Genomic DNA, 15044 nt, shown 5'->3' with positions numbered 1-15044 from the left:
TTTCCTTTATAAATTTTAATCAAACTTTATATGCTAAAAATTTTGACTTTTCAAGATGGAACTTTTGTATGACAATATGCATGTATATGCTTAATTTCGTTCCAAATTAAAAGTTTTAGCAATATAATTATGTATTTATCACTTTTCTAACATAAAGAAAAATTATAATAATTACAATAATTACAATATAAATGATAAGATCTTCTTCTCTGTTTTAGACGGCTGGTGTCTTGGGCAACTTTGCTGTTACAATACTGAGCTTAATGTACTTCATTCAAGTATTCGTAGATGATTCCAGCTCAGTCTCCTTTTGGTTAGTCTCTTTGCTCAGCCCAACCGGAGTTGCCCTGGCGATGGATAAGGTAAGCTTCGAAGTACTTTGCGATAAAAATTCATTCCATGACAAAATTGCGACATTATCTCAACATAGTACGCAATCTTCTAATTTGGGAAAAATTAACTAAATTTTATTATATTATAAAATATATTTTATAATTTTCAATATTTATATATAAATAATTTAACAATAAAGTGTGCTTTCATAGCTCAGTATGGACTAATATATATCGTGTATCTCAAAAAGCTCTGCATATTGTGTTGTGCAGGCTCTGGTGCTGGATTTGCAGGGCGAGGGAGTGAATTTTGATAATTTGTGGTCTGGCCCTGGGATACCTTTTGGTGGCAGTCTCATCATGATGACTCTGGATATTTTCCTATATGCCTGCCTGGCCTATTATCTCGATTCCGTGATACCAAGTACGTTGTAACATCTTTTTGTGATTTATCGCAACTTAATGCAATGTCATGCATCGTAAAAATATTCAATTTTTATTGAAAAAATATAAGACGATATTTCCTTCAAATAATTTTTACGCGCATTCTTTGAAACAATTTATTTACGCGCGAAGATACATATCTTTGTATAAAATCTAACGAAATTAATCTCTAGGTGAGTACGGAACCAAGAAGCCACCTTGGTTTTGCTTTGTTCCTGGATTTTGGTGTCAGAGAAAGGTTCAAAGGGTAGGTAAATTACATTTTTGATATTTGTGTATTTTTACAAATACATTGAAATAATGTTTAAAATCAATGCAAAAATTTGAAAATCTTAATAAAAACATTTAAAAGACGTTTTAATGTGTTCTATTAGAATTGCATTATTTTTTTTCTTTTTTTCAATAATCGAGGAATAAATATAATGAAATAATGAATGAATTGAATATGGCCACAGAATTCTCTTCAGGTACCATCGTCGAACGGCGAGTCAAACTCCTTCATCCCAGGCGAAGAAACGAATCGCGATGTGGAGCCAGTGGTACGCGAGATGAAAGGCCGCGAAGCGATCAGAATAGCCGACCTCTACAAATCGTATCACAAATGCAGGAAACCGGAGATCAAGGCTGTGAACGGTATCAATCTTACCATTTACGAGGGCCAGATTACCGCCATCCTGGGACATAACGGCGCTGGCAAGACCACTCTTTTCAACATTCTCACGGGTCTGACCTCACCTACCGCCGGCACGGCTCTCATATTCGGCTACGATGTGCGCGACTCCAACGACATGCGAGCAATACGCAGCATGACAGGGGTCTGTCCGCAGCACGACATCCTTTTCGATCTGTTGACACCACGTGAGCACCTCGAATTCTTTGCTGCTGTGCGTGGTATTCCACATTCAATGATACAACACGAGGTACGCACATATGTTTGTTTGTTTCTTCTTTTTGAAACAATCATTTAAAGACGATCATATGAATACAATAATTCTAATATGTATATAATAGAAGTATAGTAACATATTATTATGGTGCAATATAGACAATAATACTGTATTGTATTCGATTTAAGAATTTAAAATTTTGATAGAGCATGAATAGAAGAATAAATAAAAGAGAGAATAAATGAAATTAATTATTTAATTACTGTTTTAATTGTTAGGTGAAGAAAACCCTGAAAGATATCGATCTAGTCGAGAAAGCGGATACTTTCGCAAAATACTTAAGCGGTGGACAAAAGAGGAAGCTATCAGTAGGAATCGCCATCATCGGCGATCCCAAGATCATTATTCTCGATGAGCCTACTGCCGGGGTGGATCCCTATTCGCGGAGGCAGATGTGGTCTTTTTTGCAATCTAGGCGACATGGAAAGGTGATTCTGCTGACGACTCACTTCATGGATGAAGCAGACATTCTTGCAGACAGAAAAGCAGTGATCAGCAAAGGAAAACTCCGATGCTGCGGCAGCTCTCTGTTCTTGAAGAACAAGTTTGGCATTGGATATCATTTGACGTAAGGATGCTAATAATATTTCGTTGTGTTATACACAAACATTCAATTCTATTAATCCTATTATTTCGACTTAAAAGTTATGTTTTGAAGATTTTTCTTAGTTTGTGCATTTATTTTAATAAAACTAAATAATTTTGATGATCTAATTACTTTCTAATTACAGTTTAGTTCTAGAAGGTAACGCGAGGGAACATGCTATCAACCGATTAGTGATGTCGCACGTAAGTAAAGCGGAGAAGGCGAGACGTCACGGTCGAGAATTGAGCTTTATTTTACCGCACAATTCTGTGGAAAACTTCGCTTCGCTGTTTACTGCTATTGAGCACGAGATCAAGACCCGCTCGAGCAGACTGGGCATCAGCAGTTACGGCGTGTCGATGACTACTTTGGAGGAAGTGTTCTTGCATCTGGAGAAAGACGAGGAGACCGAGTGCACGATGGATAATCTATCGAAGAAGATGGTGCGCAATCGAGCTCTTAGCCGATCGCTCTCATTGCAGTCCAAGAGTACATCTTATCAGAGTTTACAAAACGAGGGGGTGACCGTTCAGGGCGACAGTCAAGGAAAAGGTATTCCTTCTATTACATTCTTTATCCTTAAAGTTTCTACAAACAAAGAATTTTGTTTCCCACATCAAAGGAATTAAACTTGCAATTTTATTATTTACATTTAATTATCAATTGGTATTAATTTTTATTAAATATTTAAATATAATTAATTAATATTAAATATTAATAATATATTATAAGACACAGAATAGAATAATAGTATCATAATATTATATAATAATATAATAATAATGATATTATGTTGAATATTAATTTATATTAAATATTAACTGAATTATTTAATAATATTATTTCATTATCAGTCAATGATGTTGTAATATTATTGAATTAGTGAATGATTTGCCGGATGGCGTTCATAACGATCGAAATCCGCCTGTGCTCGGCCTCGGCCTAGATCCCATCAAGATCCGGCCTAACTTCCTGCAGACCCTCTACGCCATGCTACGTCTAAGAGTGCTCAGACTCCTTAGAAATATCCAGCTATTGTACTTTACGATCGCCATGCCACTAGCTCTGATAGTGCTTGGTCTCTACCTGAATAGCATCCAGACCGTCGACATCAAGATGCAGTCGCTGAAACTTAATAGCCGTAAGTGGTTGCATCTTATGCAAGGTAGGAGGTAATCGCTTGGCTCGTTTTCTTATCTGCGCACTCAGTTTATTTTAGAAATTAGCATTGCACACATATTTCATATATATATATATATATATATATATATATATATATATATCAATTCTTAAAATATCTTTACCAAATCGATCAATTGTCTTAATTGCTAAGAATACATTGTTTCATGAATATACTTTGATAGAAATATAAAAGAGCGTATTACGTGTTTATGTGTCCATAAATTCACGCGAAATGCGATTAAAATCGCGTAGAAAAAAATATAAGCAACGCATAGTATATTTTGATATTATATAGAATAAAGGACCATTTCTTTATATATGTTGAAGTTCAACTTTGCGAATTTATGGAAGAGAAAGAAGAGAAGACATATAAGAAAATTTATATTGTTTACGAAATACAAATTATATTTCCTCAAAATTACTAATATAAACCGTTATTTAAAGAATGAAATAATATTGGTCCTTCTTGCAGAAACATACGGCGAAGAAACCAAGATTCTTTACATAAATAACACCGATCGCGATATCACCGAGTTGATGGACGGTATAGGTCAGAATGCGAAGCATATCGAGGAATACGATGGCAATTTTGCAAATTTATTGAACATTGCGCCGCATGTAGCCGCCTTCAACATTAATGATTATAATCTACCACGATTCAACTTGACTGTCATCTACAATGATACGATGCAACATTCCCTTCCGATCTTGATAAATATTCTTTCAAACACTTATTATAGGTAAGACTGGGATTTACAGAAAATAAATAAAGAGATTGAACAGTTTTAAAAGCATATTTAAAATTTTTTCTAACAAGATACCGAAAGTGTTAAATTTTGTGAAAAAATTTTAAATAATTGCAAAAAAGATGATATTGTATCAATGATTATTTGGCAATACAGTCACTGTAAAAATTCAAATCTCAAAATATTTTTAATTGCATAAACAAAAATATATTTGCGAGAAAGATTTGTTGAAATTAAATTTTAAATTGATTAATATTTTTGTAAGCTATAAATTTTTATTTAGATTGTCCTCAGGCAAGAACGATCCCACGCGGATCGAAGTCAAAACGCATCCCTTCCAGCAAACATCGCAACCTCAAGAGTTCAATATCGGCACGGCCAGCTGTGCTCTCTTTATCGGTATGGACTTCGTGTTATTGCCAATTACTCTAGCAGTGGATATGGTTTACGATCGTGAGGTAAGAACTTCGTCTTTAAATTCTGGCTTTACGTTGTTATATAAAATATTCGAATTTATATCTCTCTTCTTCATGTCGTATATAAATTCTTTGTTGAAGTAAAACTTTTTATATACAATATATTTTTATGCTTAGTTTTTTACCAGAAATTCAATAAAAAATTTATTAACATAATGAATTTAATATCTAAATTAAAATTTTTTAAAAATGTTTTCCATTAAATTTCAAACGAATTAAATTTATTAGGATCTTATTCTCGATATTGCATATCTAATTGAACTTTTCTAGTTTATAAAATCGAGCGAAATAGATTCAGAAAATATAATGCGATTAAAACATGATGACTTTGAAAACATGCGATTCTTTTGGGAGATCTTATGTAATACATTGGTTTAATGACTCATTTAAAATATTTTTCAGATCAAAGCGAAAAACCAGCTTCGTGTGAATGGCCTGTCGTTTCCTATGTACTTCCTCAGCTATTTTATCGTTCTGGTTGGCTTGATGAGTTTCATCTGCCTGTGCATCCTCGGCATCATATTCCTTTTCGACGTACCTTCATTGCAGGAGCTGCCGGCTATCATCACTCTCAGCACCCTCCTCATGCTTTACTGCCCATCATCTATTCTCTTTTCGACCTGCCTCAGCTATATCTTCGACAAGATGGATTCCGCGCAAAGCATCCTGCCAAATATCGCAACTTTCTTCGGATTGATACCATTCCTTCTCGTCATGATCCTTGATATGCTGGGAGTTGGTAAATAAATAGATTATAATTGAGATACTCGTAGATGACTTTAAGTCTAATACCATCAGGCTCTCATATTTATATCTATTTAAACAATCTTCATAAATCTTCCTTATAAACTTTTGATTTTAAATTTATGGTATAATCATAATTCTGTCAAAATCAAAATTATTTATATATTTTTCAAATAGTCAAGTTACAAGCTTTAATTATCTTCTACTCGATTACCTATTTATCAAGATTGGTAACATAAGAATTACAAGATCATTCACTACATTATCTGTTGCTCAAGGTGGGACAGCGGCGTTCGCGTTGCACGTGGTCTTCTCTCTATTGAACACCATGTATGTACCATATGCAGCAGTATACTATGTAGACCGCGTTTACCTAATGTGTTCCATCAACGCTGCTTGCCATCATCTCACCATGTCCGATTATCTCACCACGGAGATCATGTTGATGGCTTTTGGCGTGTTGTTGCACATCCCACTCTGGTTCTTCGTACTACTTTTATTGGACATTAAGAAGAGCGGTGGTAATGTCAGCGATTTCTTCAAATACTTTCTGGTTAGTATGAATTTCACTTTACCTCTTACATTTTTTATTCTTAATCATGTTCTTCATTTGATATGCAAATGTATAATTTAGAGTCACACGGTGTTGTAGTATAGTTTGTAAGGATATTCTGTAAGAATAAATCAGATTTGAATGAATGATATTTAAGAATTAGTCTTAAAAACAAATTTAAAAAATCATTAAAAATATTTTTGACATTTCTGTAATTATGGAAAATAAGACGTCATTTTTTTGTAGCGTAATGGTGGCTCTATTGGTGAAGAAATAATGGAAAATTCTGATATCGGTGAACACGAGGATACGGATGTGAAAAACGAACGACAGAAGGTCTTCAACCTTATTACATCATCGGCCGTTCAAGAGCCGCCTGTAGTATTGGTACAAGTGAGTATAATACAAACCGAATTATTGTTTATAATATGAATAGAAATCGGATCACCAATAGCAAATTTTGTAAAAATAAAATTTAAATGAAATTTACATAAAATTTTATTTAAACACAATAGTTAAATCGTTAATATATAATCCAATTATTATATATTTTTATTCCAATATTATAATTAGAATTATATTTCTAACAACTCTGATTATAAATTTATCATTTCAATTTCAAATTTTAATTTTCAAAATACATCGAAATATTTAGATTATAACTATATCTCTGTATTCAAATAATATTATCTCTTTGACAAAACTAATCATTTTTTTGTAACTTAAAACAAATGTATTTATTGATTTATGTTATTTATAAAATATATAAATATAGAACCTGCGAAAAGAGTATCGCCAACGAGAAGCAGGATCGTCCTGCAATTGTTGCTTGAAGCGCGAGGAGGAAGTCGCGCAGAAGCAACGAAAGATCGCCGTACGAAATCTCTCGCTGACAGTGGAACCGGGCGAGGTCCTGGGCCTGCTAGGCCACAATGGCGCCGGCAAAACCACGACCATGAAGATCATCATCGCCGAGGAAGCGGCGACAAGAGGCAGGGTACAGATCGGCGGCCACAATATCAATACCAGTATGGCAGAAGCTTTCCGGCAGATGGGCTATTGCCCTCAACACGACGCTCAATGGAAAAACATTACCGTACGAGAGCATCTCGAATGCTATGCCGCGATTCGTGGGGTTCCATGGAGCGAGGTCAATAGGTGAAAAAATCTTTTAATATTACCGTAATCTAATTGTGAACAAATGTATACAATAGCGAATTATAAATAACTTCTAGAGTTAGAGAGAACTTTTATTTATAGCGGATTAAAATTTTATTATAGCATCTAAAATTGTATAATATTATTAAATTTTAAAATATATATGCGTTTGTGTGCGATCTTCTATGTAACACATAATCAGTTTAGTTTCTCAGCAATATCTAAATTTAACAAAATATTTTTCTAATATACAGAAATATTTTTTAATATACATTATTAGATCTTGATTATCATAAATGCTTTTTTCAGTATCTCAATAATTATAACTATATAATTATTTTTATTTGATTTATGTCGCAGAATTGTGGACCTATATCTGTCCGGTCTACAAATCCATGAACACGCCGACAAGCAGACTCAAGAATGTTCCGGTGGAACTAGAAGAAAACTCAGCTTCGCGATGGCGATGGTCGGTGGACCCAAGGTGGTTCTCATGGATGAACCGAGTACAGGCATGGATCCTAGGTCAAAAAGATTCCTGTGGGACACGATTCTCGCTAGTTTCCAGGTTAATAGCATCATGTGTTATTACATATACATATATAATTAAAGCTTTATTTTCTATTCTCATTTAACATATTTTTGAAGTAAAGCATTTTTAAAAACACTTCTAAAAATTAATTTAAGGAAGAGGAAAAATAGCAGTATAAAATCACTATATAAATAAATGATATAAATAAAAGATTAAAATTGGAATATATAAAATATTGATAAATAGTAAGAGAGTTTATATGAAGAATATTTTTTTTAATATCCAGGGTGGCAGGGGAGCCATATTGACTACCCATTCTATGGAGGAAGCCGATGCTCTGTGTTCAAGAGTCGGCATAATGGTGAAGGGTGAGTTGAGATGCATCGGCTCGACTCAGCACCTGAAGAATCTTTACGGCGCCGGCTACACTCTCGAGATGAAGCTGCTGGGCGGTGATTGCACGCCAACAACTCCCTCCGGCGACAGGATCGCTACTTTGAAAGAATTTGTCGCTGGTCTCTTCCCCGATGCCACTTTGGAGGAGAGCTTCGCCGATCGGCTCGTCTTCGCCGTGCCCCAACACGCTGTGAACTCGCTGGCCGAGTGTTTTATGCAGTTGGAAAAAGGTGAGGAAATGGTGATTTAATGAAAAAATTTCTTTGGAATCTGATAATCAATGTGCTAATGAGCCTAAAGAAAACAAAAAATCTAAAAGTTTAAAGAACGTCTGGGCAAATTAAAGAATTAGAGAAATTTTATTGGTTTTTGAATTGAGATATTTTAACTTAAACATTCTTAATCTGAAATTTAATCTGAAATTTTTTAACTGAAAAGAAACTTTATTTGGCAATTAAAGTTTTAGTTTTTTGTCAAATCTTAAGTCTTAAGTAAAATTTTAAATCGAGTAATTTCTAATTTACGAAACTTTAAACTTGGAGACTTTTTCTATCCGCAATTAAAATAATTAAAAGCGTTTAAAATATTATATATGAGATTTTAAAGCTTGGTTCTTTTGTATCTATATCAGAAGTTCTTTGATTGAAAGAGATTTAACGAAATATAAGATTCGAGATTATAGTTTGAAATTCATTCAGTTATAGGATTTAGGATTTCAAGTTTTATGGCAAGGCAATTGTGATGGAAACTTTTGTAATTCTATAAAAATTTCTGTTTACAGCCAAACTCGAACTGGACATAGAAGAATATAGCTTTAGTCAAACTACTCTGGAACAAGTATTCCTCAAGTTCTCGCACTACGACGAGGGCAACTCCGTGGAATGATGATTCGTAGTGCTAATATATCGTTGTTATGTGATAACCGGTGAAGTGAATTCGCAATCAGTGTGCGCGAAAGAAGTGTGCTCGAATGACGAATGTTTTTAATCGCTGAATTTTGGAAACAGTCTCCGTTGTTTTCATTAGTGGATTATGCGGTTGCGATGACATGCATCGACGTCTTCTTGCTTCAAGGTATTGTCCAGATGAACATGACGGTTATCGAACGGTTCTATTATATTTCGAAGAAGTAGCAATGTGACACATCGTCTCGTGCCTTCAAATCCTTGGAGGGTCAATGAAGAAACGACAGTATGAGATGAGAAAAGTTCGTCAATAGTTTTAATTATCTTTCAAAGTGTTACATCAAGTTTATCCTATAAGTCACTCGGAAACTTGATGAAAAATAAAGAAATAACAAGACGGAACAATTATCTACGAATCATAGCGTTTAGGATGACGAAGAATTATTTAATATTGTTCTAAAGTATTAAAGAAGTAATTATAGAAAAATTGAAGAAACAATTAGTCGGAAATGGTTGCGTTGTGCTTAAAAAAAATAAGTCATAGATTGTCAACTGTTTCAGAAAACAAAGAATGACGAAGATAGCTATATCACAATTTAGATTTGTGAAGGAATGTTAAAATAATTAGTCGCTTTGTAGAGCTCCAAACTGTTGGTGGGACGACGATAGGACGATAAAATTATGAGGGAACAGTCGCTAATCTTAGAATGTGAGTTTCGAAAGAGTATTAAATCACAATCTCTCTCATCTTGCAATTCTATAGAAAAATGACGGAAGCAGTTAGACGACAGAAAACGAACAAGAATTAAGATGAGAGTTCGACTCTTTGTTTCGAAATGTTGGAGGAATCATGAATAGAGAATTTAACAATCGCGAATATCAAGATGACAGAAAAATCGTCTCATCGCTGCAAATTATCTCGATGAGATACTTAGAAAAATAAAAGAATGTTTATTAAGCCTTGGCATACTTCAAGATGTATCAATTGAAGAAAATAGCTGAAGAACGATAGAATGAAATTATTCTCTCAGATGGTGCTTCGAAAAAGTGTTAAGGCGATGGACTGCCTTCCGATTCCGAAATGTTGGAAAATCGCGGAGAACAGTTAGGAACAAATAGGAAGCTATAATAGTAGCGTTTTGCTTTTTGAGAGAACGTCGTGACAGAGATGAGTGACGAGAGAGGAGAGACATTGACGATAGCGTACTGTTTATGGCGAGTGAATATATATGAATCGTCTCTTTCGCGAAAGAAGACTCTCTCTTAAAACAATTTTGTGTATTTATCCTGTAAATAGTCTCGCGTGGAGATGCATCACGTCGTGAAATAATTATCGCGGCTTGAGCACGATCTCCGTTTTGACGATGGAGCATCATCTCAAGCTTAGTTTTACGCTCGACATTCTACGCACGACGTTTTTATCCGATATCTCTCATCGGTATTGTCTTATTGTAACATCGTGTCGTGCAAAAACCCTCTGGTTGTCGCGAACCTCGGCGTTCAAGAATAAATATCGAGCGTAAACGAGGCATTTACGCGAGGCATAAGTATTCTCGAGGCATAGTATCGAAGTTACATACTGATAGTCCACTTTGTATTTAAACTTATAGATAAAAAAAAATAGATCTCGTATCGATATTGCACTGGAATTGGAGCGCATGTTCTACGTTGTTTTTGGAGCGGGACTCGGCCTCGTCACTTTGCAGTCACTGTAAGTTGATTTGGATCGGTTCGAGAAAACGATGTCCAGCGAAATTTCAATACAATTTTAGCTGACTACGTTTTCTTTTTCGAAAACAGATTTTTATATAATAATCATTTAAATAATTATTGAATGCGATACTAATATTCTATTTTATTTGCAATCTTACTTGGAAAAAGATTACTATTACTATCTTGCATAGAAAATAGTTAATTAAAAACTAAAAGATAAAATAGATAAGGATATGTAAGTTTTAAAATGTATTAAAGTTCCATTAAAACTATTTAAAAATTTTCTTTTTAGTACTTTCTAGTTAGTAAAAATGTTCTTTTTATACATTTAGATTAGTTAGATTTTTCTAAAGAAATTAAATAATGTGAATTAAATTTAACACATACACACAATACACAAAAAATAATGTGAATTAAATTTAACACGTACACACAATACACAAAACACACACACTTATAGAAAAGTATACACATTTCTACTAAATATTAAAATAAATTTCTATCAAACATTAATAGATTTATATATTATAATACGTCATTTCAGAGAAGAATTAGAAAAGATATAACTTTTCTATCAGTTGTAAGATATAGAATAATATTAAAATAGTGAGGAAAAATTAAAAGCAATCTAAACATTTTTAATTCATCTTTTATTTCAAAAATGAAAAGAGGATCTGATTTACAGAATAAAATAAATTATCGTTTTTTTTTAGATCCATACATATATATATCTTTTCTATTTTCTACAATAGATATTATAATCAGAAGTACAGAGTACACTATATTTTCACGTAAGATTGCAAATAAAATACTAGATGAGAAAATCGAAAATAAATTTATAATGCAGGATTTCAAATTATTTGTTTTTTGAGCCGAGTTATTGAAGTGGTGACGATATGAGTCCCGCTGGGCTTGTGCTGGATGCATCAAGTGTACGAGAGGTGTTTGAGAGAAGTATACCTTTCATTATTTAACCTTTTAGATAATTAAGAAATCCCAAGTTTTGTAGATATTTAGAATTTTTTAATATGATATATTAATAAATCGGTGTAAGTTCGGTATTTTTATATCTTTTGTAATTTATGGAAAATTGAAAAAAATATTTTCTCTGGAGGTCACAAGCAGAAGAGAATTTGAAAACGAAAATGAAACGAAAATTAACGATTTATATAACAAATTAGTCATTTCTAATTAAATTAAAGGAGCGAACATTATATGTGTTAGTTATTCTCAATTAATGCTGCGATATTCCACACATACACACATATACACAGAAATTAAACGATATTTTATTCTCTTTTGATAAACGACAAGATTAATGTGCCTTGAGTTTAGCACATAATCCAAAAGAAAACCAAAAACAAAGAACAATTATCGTTCTACTTGTAGTAAAGTACAATTGTTTCTTAGAGTTAGGAAGGTAATGTAACAAATTTTTTTCTGTTTTTTTTTTTTTGGTAAAAATTCGATACGATTTTTCCATTAAAAAAAATCTTGTATTATTTCTCAAACATCTCTCGCGCATTTTCTATATTTAAAAAGTACCCTCTAAGAAGGGCCATAGTTCTAAAGAGGAACTGTAAGAATGATACAGCTTATAGTTTCGAGTGCGCGCAACAACTAGAACGTTTTTCTTGAGTGATAAAAAAAACAGTCATATGGACACTTTACTGTTAAACATCGATCGAATGATACAGCGAATGACACCAAGAGAAAAACGGCCGCGGCTGAAGATATTGCTAGTATATATGGATAATAATATAGGTTTAATTCTTTGCACTCGTCAGAGATCTATTTCAATCAATTGCATCATTGTTATTAAAAGATTTTCTCTCTTATAGAGAGAAATTTATAAGAGATTAAATTAAATTAATGGAAAAAGAATTAATTATCATTAGTATAATAAAGGAGAAATTATATGTATACGTACACATGTATATTTATTTTATCTCTTTTTATCTAATAACGTTTTCGTATATTGTATAAAGAATTTATGTGTATAATAATTATATGATTTAATTACATGATTTAATTATATGATATAATTTAATTATATGATATAATTTAATTATATGATATTATATAATTATATGATATATTTTATTTTATGAAAATTTTAATAATGATTATATAATGATTATACAAAATAATAAATACAAAATTAATATGACAAAAATATTATTTGATGATGTTAAATTAGAAAAAGAGAGAGAGAGAGAGAGAGAGAGGGAGAGAGAGAGAAAGAGAAAGGGAGAGGCAAGTAATTAATAATATTAAATCATTTTTTATTCGAATTGCTTTTTAAATTGCATGTATTGTAACATTCAAGTGCAAAGAATTAAGTCGATCTTCTGTTGAGAATAATTTTGTATACTTTAGTCAACGTGGACTGATCAACGTTAAGCAATATAAACGAGAAAAAATTAAAATAATTACGATTAATTGAAAGCAATGAATGATAAAGGGCGTCAATTAAAATGCGATCGGTCATGTTTTCGATCGAAAAGTATTTTAGTCTCTTTAAATGAACAAATTATTTGTGACATGTATCCACAAAAATGGTGATGTATTCGAGAGAAATAATTTACATATTGTTTATAAATATTATACATTTACAGTCTACCCTAAAAAATTTCACTGTTTTTTCTTTTAATGATATTTTTTCATAAATTTTGAATTGATTTTTCCTTAAGCAAAAATTTGATAAAATCTATATTTGCCTTCCATTAATTGTTTTATCTTTAACATTATGCCTTACATTGAATGGAATGTCTATTCATTAAAGAGATGAGTTTGCGTTTTTCAAATTGTGTCTAGTTAAAATGGCAAGAACTGATTTGCATGCTTACAACTTTTTTCGTGAAAGAAAAAAGAAGGAGATATAGTGAATCTGTGTGTGCGTGTGGAGTAGCTTGTATATATAACATTATTATCTCAGCGTTATAAAATAACTTGGAAAGGGAGGCAAACTCATGAAATGTGTATATAAACTTTCTTGGTCCTGTAAAAAGAAAAAAGTAATATGCTTTTTATACAGATATCGTTCACCAAAATTTTAGAATTCCGCTTTTATTAATTTACAAAATATAATTGAGATGATAAGCATATTTATCGTCCAATTTTTCAAGTAACATAGTCAAAATGAATAAAATTGTGTGTATCCAAGATCGAACTAAAAATGATCGATTTATCTCTCTATTAATATAGTGAATTTATACGGAATCAAATATTTATTGCAGAATCCCTGATGTTTTCGCGATATTTACATTATCATTTTTCACTTTTTTATTTCCATAGATATATATTTATTATAGATAGATATATATTTAGAAGAGAGAAGCATTATTTTCCAAATTTATTTCTAATTAATTTTTCTAATTTAGTATTCCACATTGTTTCACATCTATCTGATGTACTTTGATTGTCTATATATAATTAATATATATAATTAGTATAATTATGTAAATATATGAAATTATTATTATATAGCTTCGGGATATTATATAATTTTTATTGCTATAATTTATTATTTATTTCCTATTTCGTAAATTATTATTATATAATTGTGTACTTTCCGAGGAGTTTTAAGGCTCCTGTTTCTTCTCCATGCAGTTATATGTATTGTATTATAATTCGTCACAAACAGGAAAACATAATTTTTTTTCGCAGGTTACATCGAAATAAATTAATCTTTTCGCATGCTATTCTTTTATTATTATATTATATTGCGCATTACATGGATGTATAATTTTTTCTATATATATTCTATATCTCAAACGAAAATAAACGGCAAATATGATCAAGTTTTACGATTATAATTCACAAATTGAAAAGAAAGTTTCTTCGATTATATTTTATAATAATCTATACATATAGTATTAAATGCAAGTGAGAGCATGCTGATTTATTTCGATGTATTTCGTAAAAAAAATTTACATGATTTCGATAAAGAGAAACCAGGAGCTTCAAGATACTATTTACTCAACATATGATCGCATATATGCATCTCAGAAACATAAGTGCAAGGACAGAGAGAGGGAGAGAGAGAGAGAGAGAGAGAGAGAGAGAGAGAGAGAGAGAGAGAGAGAGAGAGAGAGAGAGAGAGAGAGAGAGAGAGAGAGAGAGAGAAAGAGAGAGAAAGGAAAAAATCTTTGCGTGCGAGCATTTTACTTATGAGGAAAAAAAAGTAATGATCGGAGATTTAAAAGCTTATGTTTAAATATTAATCCGCATTATTACATCCCTGCGAAAAATAGACGGATTAAAAGAAATTGACGGGAATTCAGTCTATAAAATTGTATTCTTAATCTTCAGAGATCAGCAATTTATT

The 15044-nt window shown here is 32.0% G+C and overlaps 1 protein-coding gene across 4 annotated transcripts in view; it reads left to right on the top strand.

Moving 5' to 3' along the window:
• The window catches only part of LOC105249822 (ATP-binding cassette sub-family A member 5), a 34317-nt gene extending 23466 nt beyond the window's left edge, over positions 1 to 10851 (top strand). The window contains exons 11-26 of one of the 4 annotated variants that reach the window (XM_025406392.1): positions 219 to 362; positions 606 to 756; positions 950 to 1023; positions 1244 to 1696; positions 1942 to 2291; positions 2455 to 2861; positions 3193 to 3474; positions 3964 to 4231; positions 4521 to 4695; positions 5116 to 5452; positions 5736 to 6010; positions 6257 to 6403; positions 6786 to 7168; positions 7529 to 7736; positions 7987 to 8326; positions 8878 to 10851. In XM_025406392.1, coding sequence (XP_025262177.1) covers positions 219 to 362; positions 606 to 756; positions 950 to 1023; positions 1244 to 1696; positions 1942 to 2291; positions 2455 to 2861; positions 3193 to 3474; positions 3964 to 4231; positions 4521 to 4695; positions 5116 to 5452; positions 5736 to 6010; positions 6257 to 6403; positions 6786 to 7168; positions 7529 to 7736; positions 7987 to 8326; positions 8878 to 8981 — 4098 coding nt within the window. In that variant the 3' untranslated portion in view covers positions 8982 to 10851. Of the gene's footprint in view, positions 1 to 218; positions 363 to 605; positions 757 to 949; positions 1024 to 1231; positions 1697 to 1941; positions 2292 to 2454; positions 2862 to 3192; positions 3475 to 3963; positions 4232 to 4520; positions 4696 to 5115; positions 5453 to 5735; positions 6011 to 6256; positions 6404 to 6785; positions 7169 to 7528; positions 7737 to 7986; positions 8327 to 8877 lie in introns of all 4 variants that reach the window. The other 3 variants (XM_025406391.1, XM_025406393.1, XM_025406394.1) reach the window with 3 other exon arrangements.
• Positions 10852 to 15044: the final 4193 nt, after the last annotated feature.

The sequence above is a fragment of the Camponotus floridanus genome, unplaced genomic scaffold (genome assembly GCF_003227725.1).
Source record: "Camponotus floridanus strain SB8 unplaced genomic scaffold, Cflo_v7.5 scaffold141, whole genome shotgun sequence".
NCBI lineage: Eukaryota > Metazoa > Arthropoda > Insecta > Hymenoptera > Formicidae > Camponotus > Camponotus floridanus.
Note: the sequence above shows the minus strand (reverse complement) of the source record. Positions and strands in the feature narration are given on the sequence as shown.